The sequence below is a fragment of the Globicephala melas genome, chromosome 1 (genome assembly GCF_963455315.2).
Source record: "Globicephala melas chromosome 1, mGloMel1.2, whole genome shotgun sequence".
In the NCBI taxonomy this organism is placed as follows: domain Eukaryota; kingdom Metazoa; phylum Chordata; class Mammalia; order Artiodactyla; family Delphinidae; genus Globicephala; species Globicephala melas.
The window spans coordinates 49,152,461-49,176,893 of record NC_083314.1 but is presented as its reverse complement, the minus strand read 5'-3'; the positions used below and the strand labels follow the sequence as shown (position 1 = coordinate 49,176,893).

The following is a 24,433-nucleotide window of genomic DNA, read 5'->3' as shown; positions in this document are numbered from 1 at the left end:
GTTACTAAGGAATTGTGCCTTAATGACAAAGACCAACTTTAGACAGATTATGTAACATCTGACTAACAAAAGTTAATGAAGCCAGTGCCAACACATTTTCATTGATGCCAGCAGATCACAATTCTATTGTATGTTGAACCACTCTGATACATTTCCAGAATTTGAAGAAAATTGATTTACGAACTCTATTCTTCTCATTTTAAAAGTATAAACTCTGCTGTTTGTTTTCTTTGTTCGTTTTATTTAAAGAACAAGAGTGTGAACAACCTATAGTGGATATATTGTAGTGGTTTGGAGTTCATGAAATTGACTGGAGTCACCAGTGATATATATAGGTTTTCCAGATGTTTCAGAGCTAATTTTTTTCTCCTTGATTAGTGTACTCATCTTCTAATTGTCTTATAGTTTTACCACACTCCAAAGAAGGTGATTCCAGAATACATAGTCAGAAATCTGAGCCAGCAGATTTTTCTAAGTTCCCACTGTGTATTTTACCTTCTCTTCTCAGCTTATCAACCACTAAAAAGTTTAAGAATATAATAGTGGCAAAGAAAAAAGTGATTCTGAAACCCAGGTTCCTTGCTTTTATGGACTTCCTAGTGGTTACAATATATGACTCTAAATGATGTGAACAAGTTATTTTTTTTTAATTGTAGTCTTTTCTTCTTTGAAATCTTCACAGAACCAGAAATTTGCCACAATTACTCATATGGTGTGCGGGCTATTGTTCAGTGCATTCCTGCTTGGCTTCGCTTTATCCAGTGCCTGCGCCGATACCGAGACACAAAAAGGGCCTTTCCTCATTTAGTTAATGCTGGGAAATACTCCACGACTTTCTTCACGGTGACGTTTGCAGCCCTTTACAGCACTCATAAAGGTATTCATTGATTGTGAAAAGATTTTTCAAAATCTGGATTTTCACCACTTGAATCTGTTTCTTACTCTGGTTCCCTTTCCATTTGTCATGCTTCTTTTTTTTCCATTGATGCTCCAGTCCCGTCAGGTATACTACTTTGTTCTTGAACACAATTTTAGTCTCATTTCAATATTTACTAACAAGTACCGTTAAAAAGAATCAAAGTCATCTGGAAGAGAAAGGATTTGGATAACGTTTGAAGTCCTGAATTTGTTTAATGGGTTCAATCCAAGACACCTTGGGTTTGCATTTGGTTTTTTAGACTTCTTGTTCATTAATGAGGTTAGGAAATGCTACGTGAAGAAGATTCCCTCTGGCAATCATGTATATTTTTAATCGCTTTCCTTCACCAAGTAGTAAGGATTGTTTCCAGCCTATTTAACTGCAAATTGAGTTCTCTGATCTCTCTAGTTTCTTATCTCCATGGCAACCAGTTATTACTTGAGACTGTTCTTCTGTTGGGAGGAGAAAAAGGCTTTTAGGTTCTGAGCCACATACAGGCACTCCTTTTGAATTTTTAACCTTCTCCTAAGAGCTGTCAATCAAAGATCTCACTTCCTTTTACTAAAATGCCTTCCTTCTTTGTCTATTTAAATCAGTATCAGCCTACACCTTAGAGGCTGCACTCTCATCTGTGAGTGGTAAAGAAATGTTACCAATTGAAATTATTACAATTATTTTTAGATACTTTGATAAAAAGTTCTTTTTCTGTGATTTTTTTTTTTTTAATTGAGATGCTGTATTTAGGAGCCTTAGCTAGTGCTCCAGAACTGCTGCTGTGTGTCTGATGGTCTTGAAAGATTAGGCTGGTTGTTTTTTGTAAAGCTTGTGATTTGGTCCAGCAGAACACTTTGCAGTAATATTGATAATGCAGCCAATAACTTTACCACTGTGGAGGCACTCTTGTTAAATGATATAATTTAACTAAGTACCTCAGTGAAAGAAATACATCCTGAAGCTCCCTTAATTTTTTTTTTTTTTAACTCCTCTCTCATGTGCACCTACTGTTTGGCTAGCTCCTCAGACTCTCCATTGTACATGCTTATCCATTGGTCAGCCTGGGATACTGGTAGATTTTGTACTCAGATTTTGCATTTTACCCTTTCTGCAGGTCTCTCCCTTCAAGGATTACCCCTTTAAATTTCTAGCTGTTCCATCAACCCTGACTCTGTCCTGGAGGCAGTAAGACTGATTTTTCTGTGACTGGAGTAGAAAGAGGGTATTGGGAGCACCCTCAGGCAAAAAGCCACAAACTCACAATTTTTACTCTTTATGCCAACATCTTTTCAAAGTAAGCTCAGGCTTTTTGCCTGCTTTTGGTGGCTTTCCAGTGCCTTCTAATAGTTTTTTTTTTTTCCTTGAAGTATAATTGACTTAACAATATTATATTAGTTTCAGGTGTACAACATAGTGACTCAGTATTTCTATATAATACAAAGTGATCATGATAAGTCTAGTTACTGTCTGTCACCATAAGAAGTTATCACAATATTATTGACTGTAATTACTATGCTGTACATTAGATCCCCATGACTTATTTATTTTATAACTAGAATTTTATACCTCTTAATCTCCCTCACCTATTTCACTCATCCCCTAACCCGCCTCCCTTCTGGCAACCACCAGTTTGTTCTCTGTATGTATGTCTGCTTTTGTTTTGTTATGTTTGTTCTTTTTTTGGTTTGTTTTTTAGATTCCACTTATAAGTGAAATCATATACTATTTGTCTTTCTCTGTCTGACTTATTTCACTTAGCATAATACCCTCTAGGTCCATTCATGTTGTGGCAAATGGCAAGATTTCATTGTTTTTTATGGCTGAGTAATATTCCATTGTGTGTGTGTGTGTCTGTGTGTGTGTGTGTGTATACCCCCCACATCTTTATCCATTCATCTATCAATGGACACTTAGATTGCTTTCATACCTTGGCTGTTATAAATAATACTGCAGTAAACACAGTGGTGCATATGTCTTTTCAAATTAGTGCTTTTATTTTCTTCAGAAAAATTCCCAGAAGTGGAATTCCTGGATTGTGTGGTAGTCCTATTTTTAATTTTTTGAGGAATCTCCATACTGTTTTCCATAGTGGCTGCACCAATTTAAATTCCCACCTACAGTGCACAAGGGATCCCTTTTCTCCACACCCTCTCCAACACTTGTTTTTCGTTGTCTTTTTGATAATAGTGATTCTGACAGGTGTGAGGTGATATATCATTGTGGTTTTGATTTGCATTTCCATGATGATTAATGATGTTGAGCATCTTTTCATGTGCCTGATGTCCATCTGAATGTCTTCTTTGGAAAAATTTCTGTTCAGGTCCTCTGCCCATTTTTTAATCAGGTTGGGTTTTTCTGCATGTTGAGATGTATGAGTTACTTGTATATTTTGGATATTAACCCCTTACCTCATATATCCTTTGCAAATATCTTGTCCCATTCAATAGGCAGCACTTTCGTTTTGTTGATAGCTTCCTTCCCTGTGCAAATGCTTTTTAGTTTGATTAGGTCCCGTTTATTTTTGCATTTGTCTCCCTTTCTAAGGAGACATATCCAAAAAAATATTGCTAAGACTGATGTCAAGAGCATACCGCCTATGTTTTCTTTTAGGAGTTTTAATGTTTTGGGTTTTACATTTAAGTCTTTAATTCATTTGGGGTGTATTTTTGTATATGATATGAAAAGGTAGTACAGTTTGATTCTTTTGCCTATAGCTGTCCAGTTTTCCCAGCACCATTTATTGAAGAGGCTTTCTTTTCCCCATTGTATATTCTTGCCTCCTTTGTCATAGTTTAATTGATCATAAGTATTGGGTTGGCCAAAAAGTTTGTTCGGGTTTTTCATAAGCTGTTATGGAAAACCCGAACAAACTTTTTGGCCAACCCAATACGTGGGTTTATTTCTGGGCTCTCTGTTCTACTAATCATGTATCAGTTTTTGTGCCAGTACCATATTGTTTTGATTATTGTAGCTTTATAGTATAGTTTGAAATCAGGGCACGTGTTACCTCCAGCTTTGCTCTTTCTCAAGATTGTTTTGGCTGTTTGGGGGGGGTCTTTTGTGTTTCCATACAAATTTGGGTTTTTTGTTTTTCTAGCTTTGCAGAAAATGCCATTGGTATTTTGATAGGGATTGCATCGAATCTGTAGATTGCCTTGGGTAGTATGGTCATTTTAACAATATTAATTCTTCCTATCCATGAAAACTCCCCAAATTTTAACTCTTGGTGAAGAATGCTATTTTTCAGTCCAGGCATGCATCATGATTCAGAAGGTTGTTAATAGAGAATTTCTAAGTCAGGCAGTTAATTTGATACATGCTACCCTATGGCTTAATAACCCTTTACTTTTCTCCCATCCTGGGTAAAATTGAGTACTGGTTTTTCTTTTCTTTTTTTTTTTTTGGTTGAATATTTTAGGATATAACATGTCTTTAACTATACTGATACCATTCAGTAAGAAGCTGAAAATCTGAATTCCTCGAATCTGCAAACACTCCAAATCTGAACACCTAAAGCTAGAAGCAGTGGTTTGGATAGTATTGTCCTTAGATTTTTTTTTGTTGTTCATGTACCCATTCAAATAATCTTTTAAACTATTGATATATTGCTTTATTATCTTTATTTTATTATTTTAAATTATATTACTTTTCAGACATTTTTAAGTTTATGTCTGAAATTTTTTGTCTTAAATTTAAATAATTACAAAAAAATCTTTTCCAGTAAATTTTAAATATTCACATTTTTTTTTAAAGCTGCTAAGTGTTTCTACTAAGTGTACCCAGGTAATCTAAATATAGAGGCATTATACCATGATTTAATTTTTTTTAATGAAGCAATTCTACAATAGTCAGAAATTTTACATCTCTGTCCCATTGAACTTTATTTTAGTATAATATACTTTTGTTTTAATGACTTTTGTCTGATACATAGCATGTAAATTGAAATTAAATTATTAATTTCCTATTAGTAGGAAAATTAGTTACTAGGAAGATAAATTCCTATTATTAGGAAAAATACTTGTTAGAATAATTTTTTTCTTTCTGTTGTAATTATCATTACTCTGATTTTATCTATAGTTGTCAACATAACATTACAAATTTTAATAATTATTACACAAATATTTCTTTTTTAAAAAATATTTATTTATTTATTTTTGGCTGTGTTGGGTCTTCATTGCTGCACACAGGCTTTCTCTAGTTGCGGCAAGTGGGGGCTACTCTTCGTTGCGGTGTGCGGGCTTCTCATTGCAGTGGCTTCTCTTATTGCAGAGCACAGGCTCTAGGTGCACGGGCTCAGTAGTTGCTGCTCGTGGACTCTAGAGCACAGGCTCAGTAGTTGTGGCACTCGGGCTTAGTTGCTCCGCAGCATGTGGGATCTTCCTGGACCAGGGCTCAAACCTGTGTCCCCTGCATTGGCAGGCAGATTCTTAACCACTCTGCCACCAGGGGAGTCCCAATGTTTCTTAATGAGGTAAATTTATATTACTTATTACTTTTCCATTTTTCAGTTTTTATATAAGTAAATCCTGAGAAACTTTGTTAGCATTGCTATATACGTAAGAATGGAAATTTTGTTGTTGCATTGTCCCTCAGTTTTTTGGACAAATTCTGAATTATATGCCCCCCAAAATTGCATAGTAAACTATTATTAATAATTATTTTTTGTGATCTATCAAGTTTTCTTTGTTGAAAGCAAAGAGTTGAAAATAAACTGAGTAAAGAATTGAACATAAACTGAATGAAAAATGATTTGTTAACTAGTCACTAGAGTCATTCACTTTCTCTTTTTCTGGAGAGTATACCAAAACGCTTGAGTAGGACCAATCATATATTTAGTTTTAAAGGCTCCTTGTTTAGTTCAACATACTCAAGAAACAATTAGGAAAATTAAAATATTGTTAATTTTAATACACTTTTCAATGCAGTGTTTTTGATGAAATGCTTTAACACATTTTTTAAATGTATTTTTGAAAACAAATTTTGGAGCTGCAGATTACACTCATCCAATTTATAGAGAATATCTGCTATATACCCTAATTAGAAAACCAGTCAGCCAAATCAGAAAAAGTTCTGACTTTACATACCTTAATTTAAAATACTTTACTGTTAGGGGATATCTGTATGTGTACGGCTGATTCATTTTGTTGTGCAGTGGAGGCTAACACAACGTTGTAAAGCAACCATACTCCAATAAAAATTTAAAAAATAATAATAATAAATAAAATAAAATACTTTACCATTAAAAATGCTAACCATCATCTGAGACTTCAATGAGCCTTCTCATGCTTTTGCATTAGAAACATCAAAGATCACTGATCATCATAACAATTATTATAATAATGAAAAAGTTTGTGAAATATTGCAAGAATTAACAAAATTTGACAGAAATATGAAGTAAGCAAAAGGAAAAATAGTGCCTGTAGACTTGCTCAACACAATTTGTAAAAAACACTGTCTGCAAAGCGCAATAAATCGATACACGACAACAACAGTTTTGAAAGCGTAGTAAATCGATACACGACAACAACAGAGTTTTGACTGAAATTAATATACTTATGTATACCCCTGTGTAAACACCTCATTTTTTAGTTTTAATTCTGAATTAGGTAGGGAGGTGAGTGGGTAAGTAGGTGCATAGATTAAGAATTATTGAGAATATTCTATGTATCAGGCTGTGCCAGGCAGTAAAAAAAGAGCAACAAACAAGACACGATTCTTGCCCTTAAGAATTTATGATCTAGTAGGGGAAATAGGTAAAAAGGCATTCATTGGTTGCACAACAATGTGAATATAATTAAAACTTCTGAACTGTACACTGAGAAATGGTTAAGGTGGTAGATTTTATGCTGTGCTTTTTAGCACAATTTAAAAAAAAGAGTCGTTAAAATAGAGGGTAAAGAGATGGCAGGGTTACCAGAACAGCCTACATACAGCTTAAGTTCCTAACCCAGCCTCTAGGCCTCAGGAAGGGAAGCGTAGAGAAGACTTCCCAGAGGTTATGGTTAAGCTGTATCTTATTGTCTATATTAAGTTAGGGAGGATTCCACTTATCCCATTATGTGTCAGATCACAAGTCCGTGTAACTTATGAGTGATAGAAGTGTTACAAGTGTTACTGTTTCCCAGTTTTGTTCATCTTTATCCGTAGGGCGTTCCCCCACCCCAACCCCAGATAAAACCCTACCTTTAAAGCAGAGATCATAGTATCTGTTCTGTTTATGTCACAGATTTGTTGTAAGGATCAAATAAGGTAGCGCACATGAAATCAAGAAATTCTGACTTGCTGTACAAGTGGAATTTATCTTTAAATGAAATATAATTCTCTTTACTGTCTAGAGCTAGTATATGTGTGTCTTCCTTTATGGAAAGTCTTTTCACAAGAAACACTTATGATCACCTTGAGTGTGTGTGTGTGTGGATAAGCGTGTTGTACTGGGTAAGTATCAATTAGGAATGTGTTTGGTTTTTTATTCAAGTAACACAGCTGTTTACTGACTGAACTTGATTCATGTGCCCACAGTCAAACTTTTAAAAACACAAGCATTTTTTAGAGGGACCATTGGTTGTAGTTTAATGATATCCCTAAAATTAAAAAAAAACACTTTTTATAGTTGCTACATATTAAATATTTATATCACTAAATTTTTTTACCAAAAAGACAAAGGAACCCATGACAGAAAATTTGACATTGAATGGTGATCAAAAGCAGAATTTGATTTCTATTGTTTCCTTGGACAATATTCCAAGAGAAATGTATCAGAAAACATAGACTAGAAATGATCATTAAGTTAAAAAGAATAGATTCTGCATGGTTAATGAGGTTGATCTTTTTCAATTGAATGTGTATGTGCTATTGCAAAGGATAAATTTTCTCGGTGGGGGGAGAAGTGTAGAAAATGGTGAGGTAACTTTGTTCAGACTCAGGAATCTGAGTCTTTTCAGAGAACTAGCCTACAAGAGTTACCATAGTAACAGCATTATTGGAGGCATTTTCAAGATTGTTTCAAAGGTTATGTCTTATGCCACATGATTTGTAAAAATGGAGACGCAAGGGTTAACGCTATACTTAGAATCACTTTTTAAAAGGTGAGGGAGGGGGGTTAGGCCCATTATTGGGAGAATAAGTATGATAATACTGCAACTAGCCCTTGTAGTAAGAAGGAAACACTTTAAACATTTCAGTATATTTTATTTTCTATCTTTGATTTTAGAAACAAAGGATTTAGCTCTCAGCCAATCTTATTTTAAGAATTCGCATTTCGTTACAAGCCTAAATTAGAAGCCAATTCCTACAAGTTTTTTGTTGGAATTGCGAGTGGAGGAGACAGGAAAGTACTTTAAATGGTTTTTGTGTGTCCTTGAGGTTTCTTGGCCTTGGCAAGGAAAAGCCTGTGGGAGGTACAGTAATAAAAAAGCCATTGTGTTATTATTTCTAATCTATTGATGGGGAGAGAGTACTTCATTAGATTTTCTGGTTTTCATTTACAGTTTCTAACATTCTAAAATATTTATAAATTCTTAGTGGATTTTGCTCTTTGCTGTTCTCTGAATACATAGAAGAAAAAAAAACTTCTCTTAAAAAATACTTCATGTTTTACTTTAGACTCCTTTGTTAGCATTTGTTAGCATTTACTATTAGACATTTTAAAATACTTGGAAAAAAAGAGATACTCTCTACTCACTTAAAAGCTGAGTTCATTTGTATTTCTTTGCTTGGTTGTTTTCCAGTGCCCAGATCTCGTATATCTTCTAGATCTCCCCTTGTTTAACATTCTGTAAGGGGTGCTGTGTCCCCTAATGAGGATTCCTCAGCAGTAGTTCAGTGCCTTCAGTGCAAATAGTCATTTCATTGTTTTGGGTGAGCACACATAGTCCTGAAGTGCTTCCTCTCTGGGGGTATGGCCAGTTTGTTATGCTGTTTCTACCCTGAATAATGAGCTGCTATGCCACAATTTCCAAATTTTAGTCTTGTTATACTATAGTAGAAATGCTTTTTTTTTTTTAATCTCTAGGGAAACTTTTGTTCCATAAACTTTTTAAAGACATACACAAAATTTTTTAAAACAACTCATTTGAATAAATGCTTTCATTTTGGACTTAGTATTGAAAGTAGCTCAAATCTTTAACCCTTTTGAAATTTGATACATTTCGCTGTAATTTCTCTAGCTTAACTAATAATGCAGAAAAGAGATAGATTATTTTATTTGTTTTTTTTTGTTTTGTTTGTTTGTTTGTTTTGCGGTACGCGGGCCTCTCACTGCCGCGGCCTCCCCAGTTGCGGAGCACAGGCTCCGGACGCGCAGGCTCAGCGGCCATGGCTCACGGGCCCAGCCGCTCTGCGGCATGTGGGATCTTCCCGGACCGGGGCACGAACCCGCGTCCGCTGCATCGGCAGGAGGACTCTCAGCCACTGTGCCACCAGGGAAGCCCGAGATAGATTATTTTAGAATTCACCATTTGTCAGTATTGGCTTAAATCCTGCTGATGCTATAAAATCAGATGTGAGGTATTGTTTCTTTCTGATTATTAAATGGACTTTAATAGTATTTCTTGAGTAACTTATATCTACTTGGCATTGTGCTGATTTTTTTTTTTTTTTTTTTTTTTTTTTGCGGTACGCGGGCTTCTCACTGTTGTGGCCTCTCCCGTTGCGGAGCAACAGGCTCCGGACGCGTAGGCTCAGCGGCCATGGCTCACAGGCCCAGCCGCTCCTCGGCATGTGGGATCTTCCCAGACCCGGGCACGAACCCGTATTCCCTGCATCGGCAGTCGGACTCTAAACCACTGCGCCACCAGGGAAGCCTACATTGTGCTGATTTTAAATGATTTTATAAATATTACACTAACAATCCCATTTATATTTCACCTTAAGTTTCTTTTAAAACATTAATTATAGCTTTGAATAAATTATATTTTTGTATCATCTTTGTCATATAAAAGAAGCTTTTTAAAAAAACACTTGTCCTTATACCCTGAAGCTGTTTTTGTTGACTTTTCTCTAATCACCTTTGTTTTCTTAATTGCTCTTATAACTGATAGATGTAATTTGTTAGCATTTCTATGTAAATTGTGTTGCTTTTGAAACATGCACAAAAATTTAAAGTTTAAAAACAATCTCTATTATTGTTTAGATACTGCTGGAGGATCTGTGATGTTTAAAAGAACAAGGTCAAAATTATTTATGAATTCAACTTATGGAGCAATTTGTCTAATTGAAAAAGAATTTAAAGACAAGTACTTGCAAATAAAATTTTTAATTTTAATTTATATATTATTTTATATTATATATAATTTTACATGAGGCTCTTATTGGTGAAAAGTATAAACATCAAGAAAAGGTATAGTGTCTAGGTATTTTCAGCAAAAAGAAAAGAAAAAAAGAGAAAAACTGAGCAGGCAAATGAATTATGAGGCCTAAGTTCCTGCTAGGTATATGTTACTCTAGGGAATATAAGTAGTAGATTATACATGAATCTCTTTCTTTCAGAGTTTCATAATATAATACAATAAGTGTACTAATCAGATATTGCTACATAATAAACCACCCCAAAACTCAGCAGCTTAAAACAGCAGTAATTTATTCTCCTTTATATATGTGTATTTATTTATTCTCCTTTATGTTTGCGGGTCAGCTGGGAATTGGTGGAACTAGGCTGGGGTCTAGATATTCTAGCTGAATAGCACGGCTTTAGGCCGCTGTTGCCATTGGGTTTTTGGCTCTTTCCTGAAAGTTGGGTTTGAGTTTGTTACATGTTTGTTCATTTTCGGGTCCCAGCCGAAGGGGCAGCAGTTATCCAAGGAAAAGCTCTTTATGTGGTACTAGCAGAAACAATTACTATTGCACAAACACTTTTTAAGTCTGCTTGTCTCACATCTGCTAACCTCCCGCTGGCCAAAAGAAGTCATATAGCCAAGCCTAAAGGAAGTCTGCCCATCCTGAACAGACAAAGCAAATTATTAAACCCAACATCAATGGAGTAAGAGTCACGGAAGAAAGGAGTGGATATTTTTAAACTGTAATCTAATCACCACAAAACAAATTAATTTTAACTGATTTTTTTTAATTGGAAAAGGATATAAACATAATATTGTAGAATAAACATGGCTAATAAACATGAAAAATGTTCTACTTTACTAGTAGCAAAAGAAATGCAAATTAAAATCATATTTAATCAAGGAAGTGATGATACAAATTGCTGGCAAGGATGTGGAGAGATGAACACTCATTCTGTTGATTGAGTATAAATTGGTAAGCAATTTGGTAATTCTATCAAGAGTATTAAAATCATTCATACCTTTTGACTTAGTAACTCCCTTTCCATAACTTTTTCCTAAGGAAGTGATTAGAGAAGTGGGTATAAATGAATATATGTTCACAGCCCTATATAGTAAAAATTGAAAGTAATCTTATGAATGTCCAGCAGTAGGAGAATAATTTAATTACAGTGAGTTTATGGTACATGGAATATTATACAGTGGCTGGTCAAAAGTCACCCAAAGCACCTGCAAATAGTAGATGAAGAATAATGATATTGGGCTTCCCTGGTGGCGCAGTGGTTGCGAGTCCGCCTGCTGATGCAGGGGACACGGGTTCGTGCCCTGGTCCAGGAAGATCCCACATGCCACGGAGCGGCTAGGCCCATGAGCCATGGCCGCTGAGCCTGTGCGTCCGGAGCCTGTGCTCCGCAACGGGAAAGGCCACAAAGAATAATGATATTATTTAAAGCTAATAATTATTGAATACTTCTATGAGCTAACATTCTTTTAAGCATTTAACATATATTAACTCATTTAATCTTTGCAGCAACATTATGAGGTATTAGAATCAGAGCTGAATGGTAGTTAAATTGGCAAAAGCAAATTTTATTCAGGAACTGTTGCAATAGAGGAAAAGTGATCTCAGTACAGAACTGGGCTCAATTCTGAATATAGAATGGACCAGTGGGGATTTATAGCCAAGGAGCAGGGTGGTGGTCAATGAGTGGAAAATTGCTAAAAGGAAACATCAAGGGTAAGGGAGGATTTTGGCTGAACTGACTTGACAGGATTTTTGCTGAAATCAGATCAGGGTGATCAGATGCCAAAGGTGGAGGATGAAGAATTTGATGAGAGATTGAGGTGATCAGATATCAAGGGTAAAGGGTTCTCTCTGAACTGACTTAGCAAGATTCTTGCTACAACTGGGTGATGCATGCTTGACAAGGATGGACACAAAGTTTCGGTCTAGGGAACTTAGAGGAGCCTGACTATACTTAGGTCAAGGAGAGTCTTTATCCATCCATCACTTCTGCTGGGTGCTACAGACTGACCCTGGAATAATGTGGGAGGGAATTACGGAGAGATGTGAATACCAAGGGGCAAGGAACATTGGATGCCATTGTAGAGAATGGCTACCACACTTTGTGTCTTGCCATTATTATTCTCCATTATTCACTTGCTGTGGAAATACACATGTACTAAATGACACTTTCGGAAAGGAGAGAGAAATCCAAGTCCTCAGTCTCCAAGATGGTTTCTAAAACTACAGGGTTTTTGCCTTCCAATAACCCCCTACGCCCAAGATTCATATCACAACCACCAGAAACCCTCTGGTTATCTTAAGAAAGATTTATTTAAAGGATGTTGAGTAGCTTACAGAAATTCCCACAGGCAGTGAAGACATCACAGCTTGTATTCCCAACACTACCAATGCTGGACACCAATGTTATCTCTAGAACTGCAACTACGAGTACCTCTAGAATTAGGATGTGGCTGCTTCTCTTTGCCAGAATAAATTCTGTATGGTCCAAAATAAAAAGGAGAGTCTTTGTTGGAGGTAATCACTTGATCGTCATTTTTTAGGTGAGGAGATTCAAAACAGAGAGGTTAAGTTACTTGCCGGTCGTACAGCTATGAAGTGGAAGAACGTAGGTTGTGAATCTGAGTACAAACAATATAGCTCCAAAGTCAAGTAGCAAGTAGGTGACCATGCTAGAATTCACACCCAGGTCTTGTGATTATTTTTCTCTACCATACTGCCTTCTAATGTTATAGAATGACCTGAGCTCTTCCCAAAGGTGAAATGTTAAACTCGTAGTAAACAAAGGAAGATCAGATAGGGTAGTGTGCTATCCCTACAAGTGCCAGATAAATTTGTGTTTGGGGAAGCACAAAGGTACATTGAGAGAGAATAATTAGACTGTACTTTTATATGGTTAGGCCCACTTTGTGATCCCTTTGTCCTAATGGCCACATTCGTGGAAAACCAAAGACATTGCCAGGAACTAGCTATCTCACATTAACAGTCACACGCTTTTATTAGTAAGAGCAATGTGGAGTCACCTCAACTATATAAATAATTTCTCTCTGGAAGAAAATTGAAAGTCTTTCTTGAATCGAAGGGAGACAAACACTAACATATTGACATTGTTGCAAGTGATGGAAGAATGGATTGACATGAATAATTTGTTTAGAGTTTTATTCTTTGTTAGGGTCATGAAATTCACTTCCTGAGAAATACCAGAGGTAATTAGGTATTTGTTAAAGCTGGCTGGCTATTTCCTTAATATATATTGTTAATAAACATTCCAGCATGCTTCCTAGAATGTAGCGAGTAAAATATGGAAACAAAGACCAGTAAGCCAATACTTAGTTTCGCTGGTAGTATTTTGAATGAGGTATAAGATGTGGTTTTAATTGAAATGTTTAGAGTGAAATTTTTCTTATATTAAAAGCAGTATTTTCTTCACATATTAAAAAAATAGTGCTGCTACTTAATAGGAGGGAAAATAAAGCATCTACCTACTGCTTAAATATCACATTGATGTGTTACATTTCTTTGTTTCCTCATGTGGGATTCTCAGGGCTCTCTGTAAATACTTTTTGGTTGCCTCTGAATAATACCCTAGAGCATATTTCTTTTAAAAGTAGAATTGTACTGCTTGCAGCTGTTTTAACTTTACCAGGAAGTCTTTTCAAAAGAAATGAACATCCACCAAAGTGGAATATTGAAGCTTACACAACGTTTCATAGCTGGTGTAGAAAACCCTGAATCACTGAAGAAGGATGAACTGAAAGTCTAGGATCCGTTGTATAATCTTCCTCTTCCTTCTCAGTTATGAATATATGACTAACTATGTTTCCTTCCTCAACTAAAAAAAAATTAATATTTGAAATCAATGTTTATAATTTATCCTTCATTTAACCTTCTGTTGCAGAAAGTGGAATGTCTTTGCCTAGAAAGCCAGATCCATCTCTCTGCTCAATTTAATCAAATCCTCTGCCAGTAAGAATTTTAAAAGCACCATCTTAATGAATGGCAGTGTTTCATGTTGAGAGAAAGAACATGGGCTTTGGAGTTACCACGACTAAGATAATTTAGGAATATTTTACCATATCACTAGACAGAAGGAGAAAAGCCATGTGACTGATCATCTAGATAGAGGCCAGAGACATTCATTAATTAAAAATATACATAAGGATACTTCTTTTTTTTTTTTTTAAGGATACTTCTTAAATATAGCAAGTACTATGTATACGTATAGGATCAGTATATACACACATATATACACATATATGTATACACACACACACAATCTATCGATCAGCATCCCACACTAACCACTAGAATCATGACTAGAGGGGAAATGTTAGAGACATTCTCATTAAAATCTGGACTAACATGAGAATATCTGCAATCATCACTATTATTTAGCATTCTTCTGATTATAATTATAAAATGAAAAGAATATTAAAATTTTAAATGAATAAAATAACATTTATAGGTAATATGATTGCCCAGTGCTCTCACTTTGTTTGCCCTTTTATGAACTTTTTATGGTGAATGTACAGTTCTTTTATAAACAGGAAAATAGTTATTTTCATTAAAAAAATTAAAATGGAGTTGGCCTAGACTGTCTTTCTAAGGCTCCTTCAGCTCTTTATATTCTGTTATTCTAATAGAGCTATTTGTCAATATGTAGCATCTTGGCACACATTATTTCATTTTGAACCTGATATTAACCCTAAGAGAAAGTAGATGTTATTATTATTTTAATATATCAGGAAGGTTAAATTGCCTGCCCTGAGTCACATGGCAGTAAGTAGCAAAACCATAATTCTCAGTCTCTGAATCCATTCCTTTTTCTACTTTAAAAAGTTATTTCGAACAAGGCAGCATGATGTAATGCTGGGATCCTCAAACTTCGGTATTCGTGTGAATCACCATGGATTATTACTTTAAAATGCATAATATTGGGCCCACCTTCAGTCTGATTCACTAGGATTAGGGTGATGATCCAGGAATTTATACATTTTTAACATGCACCTCATGGTGCTTCTACTAAAGGTGATTCATTGGCCACACTTAAGTAAACATTAGTAGACCATAAGTTTGTTTTCTACATCTGTAACTCTATTTCTGTTTTGTAGGTAAGTTCATTTGTACCCTTTTTTTAGATTCCACATATAACGATATCATATGATAATTGTCTTTGTCTGACTTACTTCACTCAATATGACAATCTCTAGGTCCATCCATGTTGCTGCAAATGACATTATTTCATTCTTTTCTATGACTAATATTCCATTGTATATATGTACCACATCTTCATTATCCATTCCTCTGTCGATTGACATTTAGGTTGCTTCCATATCCTGGCTATTGTAAATAGTGCTGCAGTGAACATTGGAGTGCATGTATCTTTTTGAACTATGGTTTTCTCCGATGTATGACCAGGAGTGGGATTGCTGGATCATATGGTAGGTCTATTTTTGGTTTTTTAAGGAACCTCCATACTGTTCTCCATAGTGGCTGTACCAGTTTACATTCCCACCAACAGTGTAGGAGGGTTCCCTTTTCTTCACACCCTCTCTAGCATTTATTGTTTGTAGATTTTTTGATGATGGCCATTCTGGATGGTGGAGGTGATACCTCATGGTAGTTTTGATTTGCATTTCTCTAATAATTCATGATGTTGAACATCTTTTCACGTTCTTTGCCATCTGTATGTCTTCTTTGGAGAAATATCTATTTAGATCTTCCACCCATTTTTTGATTGGGTTGTTTGTTTTTTTGATACGGAGCTTCATGAGCTGTTTGTATATTTTGGAGATTAATCCCTTGTTGGTTGCTTTGTTTGCAGATATTTCCTCCCATTCTGAGGGTTGTCTTTTCGTTTTGTTATTTTTAATTAAATCTCAAAGTGAATTGATACTGTGATTGATGAGATGCTTCCTAGGTTAAATATTTGAATAGATGTTTCAGAAGTCCTGGTAAAGTTTGGGATAATTTAACTTTTACTCTATTTCTGATACCCAATTTGAAAGAAAATGCGTCAAATGAGGTTTCTATAAAAAGACATCACAGTCTTGGATTCTGAGATTAAGAATTGTTTCAGATGGCTTTTTTAGATCTGATGTGTTATACTAGTTTAGAGTATTGGCAGGTTGTGTGGAAAATGGTGGAAGAGATTTTGGCATTCCATCTTTCTCTGTGCATACCTCCTATTATATATACTCTCACTTCCTTCTTAGATCTGTTAATTGATCATAATGTAGAATATATATTGTCATTTTTTGCTAACATTTATTTTTTTATCTATATTTTATTCAACTCTTATTACTGTATACTGCTCTTATGACTACTTAAATGTTATACAGTCTTTTTTGTTTGTTTTTGTTAATATTGATATTCTTTAATAGACTTATTTTAAGTAAATAAAATAAATACTTCAACATTAGTAACAAATTACAATTGATCACAATGCACAAATGTATGGCAACACTGTGTTTGACAACACTTACTTAGAAGACGTTAGGATGCCAGGAAGGGGAAAAAAACAACAACAACATGGTTTTCTAAAGAACAAAACCAGATCAATTGATTTTTTTTTTTTACTTTCTTTGATTTAAGCAGTAGGCTATAGGCATGGGGGATGTAGAAGTTCTTATCTACTTTGTTTTAAGTAAATTTTGAACTATTTCACAGTTCATTTTTTTTTCCTTTTTAACATCTTTATTGGACTATAATTGCTTTACAATGTTGTGTTAGTTTCTGCTTTATAACAAAGTGAATCAGCTATACATATACATATATCCCCATATCTCCTCACTCTTGTGTCTCCCTCCCACCCTCCCTACCCCACCACTCTAGGTGGTCACAAAGGACTAAGCTGATCTTCCTGTGCTATGTGGCTTCTTCCCACTAGCTATCTATTTTACATTTGGTATTATATATAAGTCCATGCCACTCTCTCACTTCGTCCCAGCTTACCCTTCCCCCTCCCCATTCCCTCAAGTCCATTCTCTACGTCTGTGTCTTTATTCGTGTCCTGCCCCTAGGTTCTTTATAACCTTTTTTTAAGATTCCATATATATGTGTTAGCATACTGTGTTTGTTTTTCTCTTTCTGACTTACTTCACTCTGTATGACAGACTCTAGGTCCATCCTCACTACAAATAACTCAATTTTGTTTCTTTTTACGGCTGAATAATATTCCATTGTATATATGTGCCACATCTTCTTTATCCATTCATCTGTCAGTGGACACTTAGGTTGCTTCCACGTCCTGGCTATTGTAAATAGAGCTGCAGTGAACATTGTGGTACATGACTCTTTTTGAATTATGGTTTTCTCAGGGTGTATGCCCAGTAGTGGGATTGCTGGGTCTTATGGTAGTTCTATTTTTAGTTTTTTAAGGAACCTCCATACTGTTCTCCATAGTGGCTGTATCAATTTACATTCCTACCAACAGTGCAAGAGGGTTCCCTTTTCTCCACACCCTCTCCAGCATTTATTGTTTGTAGATCTTTTGATGATGTCCATTCTGACTGGAGTGAGGTGATACCTCATTGTAGTTTTGATTTGCGTTTCTCTAATGATAAGTGATGTTGAACATTCTTTCATATGTTTGTTGGCAATCTGTATATCTTCTTTGAAGAAATGTCTATTTAGGTCTTCTGCCCATTTTTGGATTGGGTTGTTTGTTTTTTTGATATTGAGCTGTTTGTAAATTTTGGAGATTAGTCCTTTGTCAGTTGCTTCATTTGCAAATGTTTTCTCCCATTCTGAGGGTTGTCTTTTCGTCTTGTTTATGGTTTTCTTTGCTGTGCAAAAGCTTTTAAGTTTCATTATATCCCATTTGTTTATTTTAGTTTTTATTTCCATTTCTCTAGGAGGTGGGTCAAAAAGGATCTTGCTGTGTTAAATCTTACACAATCTTATTTCCATTTTTAATTGACTGTAATTTTAGCTTGTGTCTGTGGCTTAATTTTTTTCAGTTTAACTAAGAAAAAGTTTCTACCCTTATGAATGTAGTACCTGAAGCTTTTTTACAGCTTCATAAACTAAGCACTTGAAACGGTGTCAAAAACTTTTAGAATCCTTGTATTTCTTTGTAAAATAATTATGGTCAGTAGCATTCCATTTAGTTAAAGAAATGACATTGTGTCTTTTTGCAGGAGAGGAGGGAAAAACACATACTTTTATCCATTCCAGAATTATTATTATTTAGTTATTGATCTTTTCAAGGAATCGGCTTTTTGTTTCATTGATCTTTTTCCTCCATTTTTCATTTCAATTTCATTGATTTCTGTGTTTATCTTGATTACTTCCTTCCTTCTGCTTGCTTTGGATTTATTTTGCTTTTCTTTTTCTAGGTTCTTGAGGTGGGTTCTTAGACTATTTATTTGATATTTTTTCTCTTTTTCTAATGTATGCATAATTATATGTATAATGCTATGCATTTTCCTCTCAGCACTGCTTTAGCCAAGTCCCACAAATTTTGATATGTTACATTTTCATTTTCATTTAGTTCAGTGTATTCTTTAAATTTCCCTTGAGACTTTGTCTTTGATCCATGAATTATTTAGTAGTGTGTTGTTTAGTTTCCAAGTGTTTGAAGATTTTTCTGTTATTGATTTTTTTGGCCTATCTTGCTATATGTTCATTGGGCACTTGAAAAGAATGTATGTTCTGCTGTTGTAGGGTGGAGTGTTTATTAGATCCTATTAGTTAATGATGCTGTTGAATTCTATATTGTTGCTTATTTTCTGTCTACTTGTTCCATTAGTTGTTGAGAAGGAGAGTTGAAATCTCTATAATTGTGGGTTTGTCTATTTTTCTTTTCAATTTTATCAGCTTTTGCTTCATGTATTTTGCTACTCTGGTTGTTTGATGTAGACACAGTGAGGATTGCTACATCTTCTTTGTGGATTGACTCTAATATACTTATATAATGGCCCTGTCTGTTTACACTAATTTTCTTTGCTCTGAAATCTACTTTATTTGATAGTAAAATAGCCACCCTGCTTTCCTTTGATTATTGTTTACATGATGCATATCTTTCCATACTTTTACCTTCAACATAGTTATATTATTATATTTGAAGTGAGTCCTTGTAGACAGGATGTAATTGGGTCATAGTTTTTAATCCCCTCTGCCAATCTCTTTTAAGTGATATATTTACACTATTGACATTTAATGTAATTATTGATATGTTAGAACTTAAATGAAGTATGCCATTTTCTTTTTTGGTTTTCTGCTCTCTCTGCTTTTTATTTCTCTGTATTTACTTGAATATTTTTAAATTCCATTTTGATTTATCTATAACATTTTTGAGTGTCTCTCTTTGTATAGGTTTTTTAATAGTTCTCAGTATTACATTGTATATACATAACTTATCACAGTGTCCTAGTGTCATCATTTTACCATTTTGAGTGACTTATAGAAACCTTACCTCCCTTTACATCTCTTTACCCTCCCCCATTTATAATGTAATGGTCTTAAATATTTCCTCCATACATTTAGCACCATATCAGACAGTGTTATAATTTTTGCTTCAGCTGTCAAGCATACTTTGGAAAACTCAAGAGGAAAAGTACAGCCTATCATATTTACCCATATTTTTGCTTACTTGGTTCTTTCTTCCTTCTTGAAGTTCTAAGGTTCCTTCTTTTATTATTTTCTTTCTGTTTAGAGAATTCAACAATTCTTTCAGGGTAGATCTGCTAATATATTCTGTTAGTTTTCATTTATCTGAGAATGTCTTGATTTCCCCTTCCTTTCCTGAAGGATATTGAGTATAAAAATTTGTATACATTGAGTATAAAAATCTGAGTTTATAGTTCTTTTTTTTCCAGCTCTTGATAAATTTCATGCTACTTTCTTCTGGCCTCCAGAAGATTTCTGATGAGAAATCCACTGTCAATCATATTGTTTTAACCCTGGCCGTTAAAGTATTGGGTTTTTCTTGACTGCTTTCCACGTTTTTATCTTTGTCTTTAGTTTTGAGAAGTTTATTATTTTTTTTTTGCGGTACGCGGGCCTCTCACTGTTGTGGCCTCTCCCATTGTGGAGCACAGGCTCCGGACACGCAGGCTCAGCGGCCATGGCTCACGGGCCCAGCCGCTCCGTGGCATGTGGGATCTTCCCGGACCGGGGCACGAACCGGTGTCCCCTGCATTGGCAGGTGGACTCTCAACCACTGCGCCACCAGGGAAGCCTGAGAAGTTTAATTTTAATGTGTTTTGGCTTTAGATTTATTTTATTTGAGGTTTGCTCAACTTCTTGAATCTGTATGTTTATGTCTCTTATCAAATTTGAGGAGTTGTCGACCATTATTTCTTTAAGTACTTTTTCAGCCCCTCCCTATTCTTTCCTTCTGGGCTCTGATGACACAAATGTTCGAACATTTTTATGGTTCCACAGGTCCCTGAATCTCTTTTCTTTTCTTTCTTCTTCTTTTTCTTTTTTTAAATATATTTTCATTCCACTGTTCAGCTTTGTTAGTTTCTATTCTCCTGTTTTCCAGTTTGCAGACTATTTCCTCTGTCTTCTCTATTCTGCTGTTAACATCATTCACTGAGTTTTTTATTTTCGTTATTGTATTTTTCAGTTCTAATATTTCCATGTGGTTTTTCTTTATGTCTTCTATTTCTTTGCTGAGACTTCCTATTTTTTCATTGTTTCAAGCATTTCATAATTGTTCATAAAAGCATTTTCATCAAATAATTCCAGCAGCTCTCATCTCATTTTTGGCGTCTACTGATGGACTGTTTTCACTGAGTTTGAGATCTTCCTGGTTCTTGGTATGATTAGTGATTTTCAGTTGAAAGCTGGACATTTTGGGTATTATGTTATAAGACTTTGCAGATAGTCACACACACCTTAGTTATCCTTTGGATTCAGAATGTTTCCTGCTTTCACATGGTAGCACTAGCTGCCAACTAACAGCTTTGGCAGCATCACCTTCTTTGTCACAAATACTAGTGTATTTGTGTGATTATTTGAAGATTTTGTTCTGTTTTGTACATTTTTATTAAAATGAGTGGGAATTATATGTGATAGTACACTTCATTATTGAAAAGAAATGTCTCGAATTTAATACCATTAAAGCAAAGATGGAAATCATTAGGCATACTGAAAGCAGCGACGTTTAAACGTCATTGCCAACACTCATTCGATTTGAAGAGATTATCCTGTGTTCTGTTGTAAAGAGTAAAAACGAAAAATGTCTGTAAGATGTTGGGAATAATGTCATTAAATATTATGTCTAAAAGACAAGGAAGATATAATAAGGGGTTTTATTTTCTTATTTTTAGTTCTCAGGAAACAAAATCCTCATATAACATGTACATCTGTTACTTGTCTTTTTCATATTCAGCTATATACGAGTTTTTAGGGACACATTGTATGTGTAGGCTGCCAGAAACCATGTTGCCTTCCCCAAGTATTTGTTGGAATGTAAGGCATTGTAGAGAAAGTTTAAAAATGAGTAAAACACAGCACTTGCCCTCAATTCAATTTGGCAAAAATTAATTGAGTTCCCGCTGTGTGGAGTGGAGTACATAGGCCTTGGAAAAATGCTGGCATGAGATCTTTCCCTTAAAGACATTACAATTTAATAGAAAATACAAACACATATACAGTTTACTCCATTGTAAAATTAAATTCTTTTTAAAATGCTAGATAGGGTACAGTTTTATAGGAAAGAGAGAAAAAGTATGTTTATATCATAGTAAAAGATAGTATAAGCACAAACAAAATGTTTTATTAAAAAAAATCATAGGAAGGAGATATTACCCTCTTTCTAAACTTACACATGTTAATTTGTCCTTTGCTAACTTTTATTATTAAATTTTTGTCATCTCAGAAAAGGGTATTAACTTGAAAAGGGTTTTCATGATAACTCTCATTGCTTTTCTCGAAACCTCCAACTCAGTCTTTCCCTCTTTACTTTTACAGACTACCTTTGTCTCCTGTACCCTGAAAAACTTGAACCTATCAGGAGCCATTTTCCTTCAGCTATCTTCTGCCTATATACATACTTATTTAACCCAAATCCATTCTCACCATACTTTTCCCAGACTTTGGAACAAGGTTTCCCACCTTAGTGCTCTGACCTCATTTCCTCCTGTCTCTTTCAGGATCTTGCTCTGGCAGTCACCCCTTTTCGTTCCTAAATCTTCAATCTCTTCGTCACTACTGGCCCCTTCCCTTCAACCTATATATACGTTCAACAGTCTCTCACCCTAAAAAGGCTTTCCTTGTCTCAGTAAGCCACCTGGTCTAATCTCTTTCCTTTTCTCATTCCTGTATCTCAAAACAGTACTCTGCCTTTCCTCATTGTCTCTATTCTAGTAGCCACAATGACTTTATATAATAATTTATTCTATACATTAATTATACATTAAAATAACATTTTAGATATATTAGATTAACAAAATATATTATTAAAATTAATTTTACCTGTTTCTTTTTACCTTTTAAATTATGATTACTAGAAAATGTAATATTATATATGTAAGTCTTCCTCCAGCTTTTCATGTAGCTGGCTTCTTCTCATTACTCAGATATCAACTTAGAGACCTTCTCTGCCTGAACACTATCTAAAGGAATTCTGCCAGTCTCAATCATGTCACCATGTTCTGTTTTCTTTTCTTTTTGTAATTTATTTATTTATTTTTGGCTGCACTGGGTCTTTGTTGCTGCTTGCATGCTTTCTCTAGTTGTGGCAAGCAGGGGCTACTTTTCATTGCGGTGTGCGGTGTCTTCTCTCGTTGCAGAGCACAGGCTACAGGCATGCAGGCTTTAGTAGTTGTGGCACACGGGTTCAGTAGTTGTGGCTCGCAGGCTCTAGAGCGCAGGCTCAGTAGTTGTGGTGCACAGGCTTAGCTGCTCCGTGGCATGTGGGATCTTCCCAGACCAGGGCTCGAACCCATGTCCCCTGCATTGGCAGGTGAATTCTTAACCACTGCGCCACCAGAGAAGTCCCCATGTTCTGTTTCCTTCTTGGCACTTTTCACTGTCTGAAATTGTCTTGTTTACTTGTATATCTGATAATTGTTTACCCCAACTAAAGTAGTAAGCTTCATTAGGGTAGGAAATTTGCCCATTGGTGAATAAGATTCACTACTGTGTGCCTGGTATCTAGAATAATATCTGGCATATAGTAAGTAGGTGTTCATTTGTTGAATGAATGGTTTCTATTCTTTGATATGGCTCTCTCTGCCTCACAAACCTGGTTAACTCAAGACTGTTAACTTTCAAGGCTCAGCTCAAGTAGCACCCCCTCCAGGAAGCCTTTCCTGGCTGTTCCCGTCCTGAAAGCCTAACCTATTGATTCCTCCTGTATGCACAGTTCCACAGTTGCACTTTCACATTGTGCTTTTGTTTATTTTACATGTCTCCTCTTTCACACTTAGTCCTTAATAGTTCTTCAGTACCTTTCTGTTCTCTAAAATATACCTGGTTACCTGGTAGACATTCAGCATATGTTTGTTGAATGTAGAAGTAAACAGATTTTTCTTTGCAGCTGATCTTAAGTATTATAGCTATATAATAAATAACACAGCTTATAGTAGTAGACACTCAGTAAGCATTTGTTGAATGAATAAATGAATTCCTGTGTACTTTTTTATTATAAAAACAATATAGCAGCATTAAACTCTTGTTTAAATCATTTATAAAATATCATCACCCTGATGGTAACTGTTTTCTTTAGCCCACTTTCTTCCTTTTTCTTTTAGTTTAATTATACAAATAAAACATGGATATGTATATATGGCTATAAAAACAAAATTCAAATAATACATAAATACATAAAGTTAAAATGAATCCCTTTAATAATCTTACTTTCCTCATCAGGGATAGCTACCTCTGTATTTCTATAAACATAAAGTTATATACAGTCTGAAATAATAATATGTGTATACTTTTTAAATTCTGTTTTCCACATACCTTAGAAATATTTTTAATGTTACTTAATAGTTTTGTGGAACTATTATTTCAAGTTGAGTTGGACTTAGAGAAACAGTGCTGTCTAGTACAAAAAAAGTTCCTTGGTTAAAGATCCCTATTACTAGTTTCCTCATTTATCTTAGGCCTAATGATTTCCATTTTTGTCTCAATCATTTGAAGATTATGAATTTTCTATAGTCACAGAGTTGGAAAGAGGCAGAGTCTGGATTCAAACCCAGATCTTGTGACTTCCGATACAGTTATCTTTCCACTTACTGACTGTCTCGCTGAACTTCAGCTTCC

The 24,433-nt window shown here is 35.1% G+C and overlaps 1 protein-coding gene across 1 annotated transcript in view; it reads left to right on the top strand.

The window, feature by feature from the left end:
* Positions 1-24,433, top strand: part of XPR1 (xenotropic and polytropic retrovirus receptor 1) — a 202,723-nt gene that overhangs the window by 160,688 nt on the left and 17,602 nt on the right. Inside the window, exon 11 of the mRNA XM_030847608.2 lies at positions 683-877. Coding sequence (XP_030703468.1) covers positions 683-877 — 195 coding nt within the window. The remainder of the gene's footprint in view (positions 1-682; positions 878-24,433) is intronic.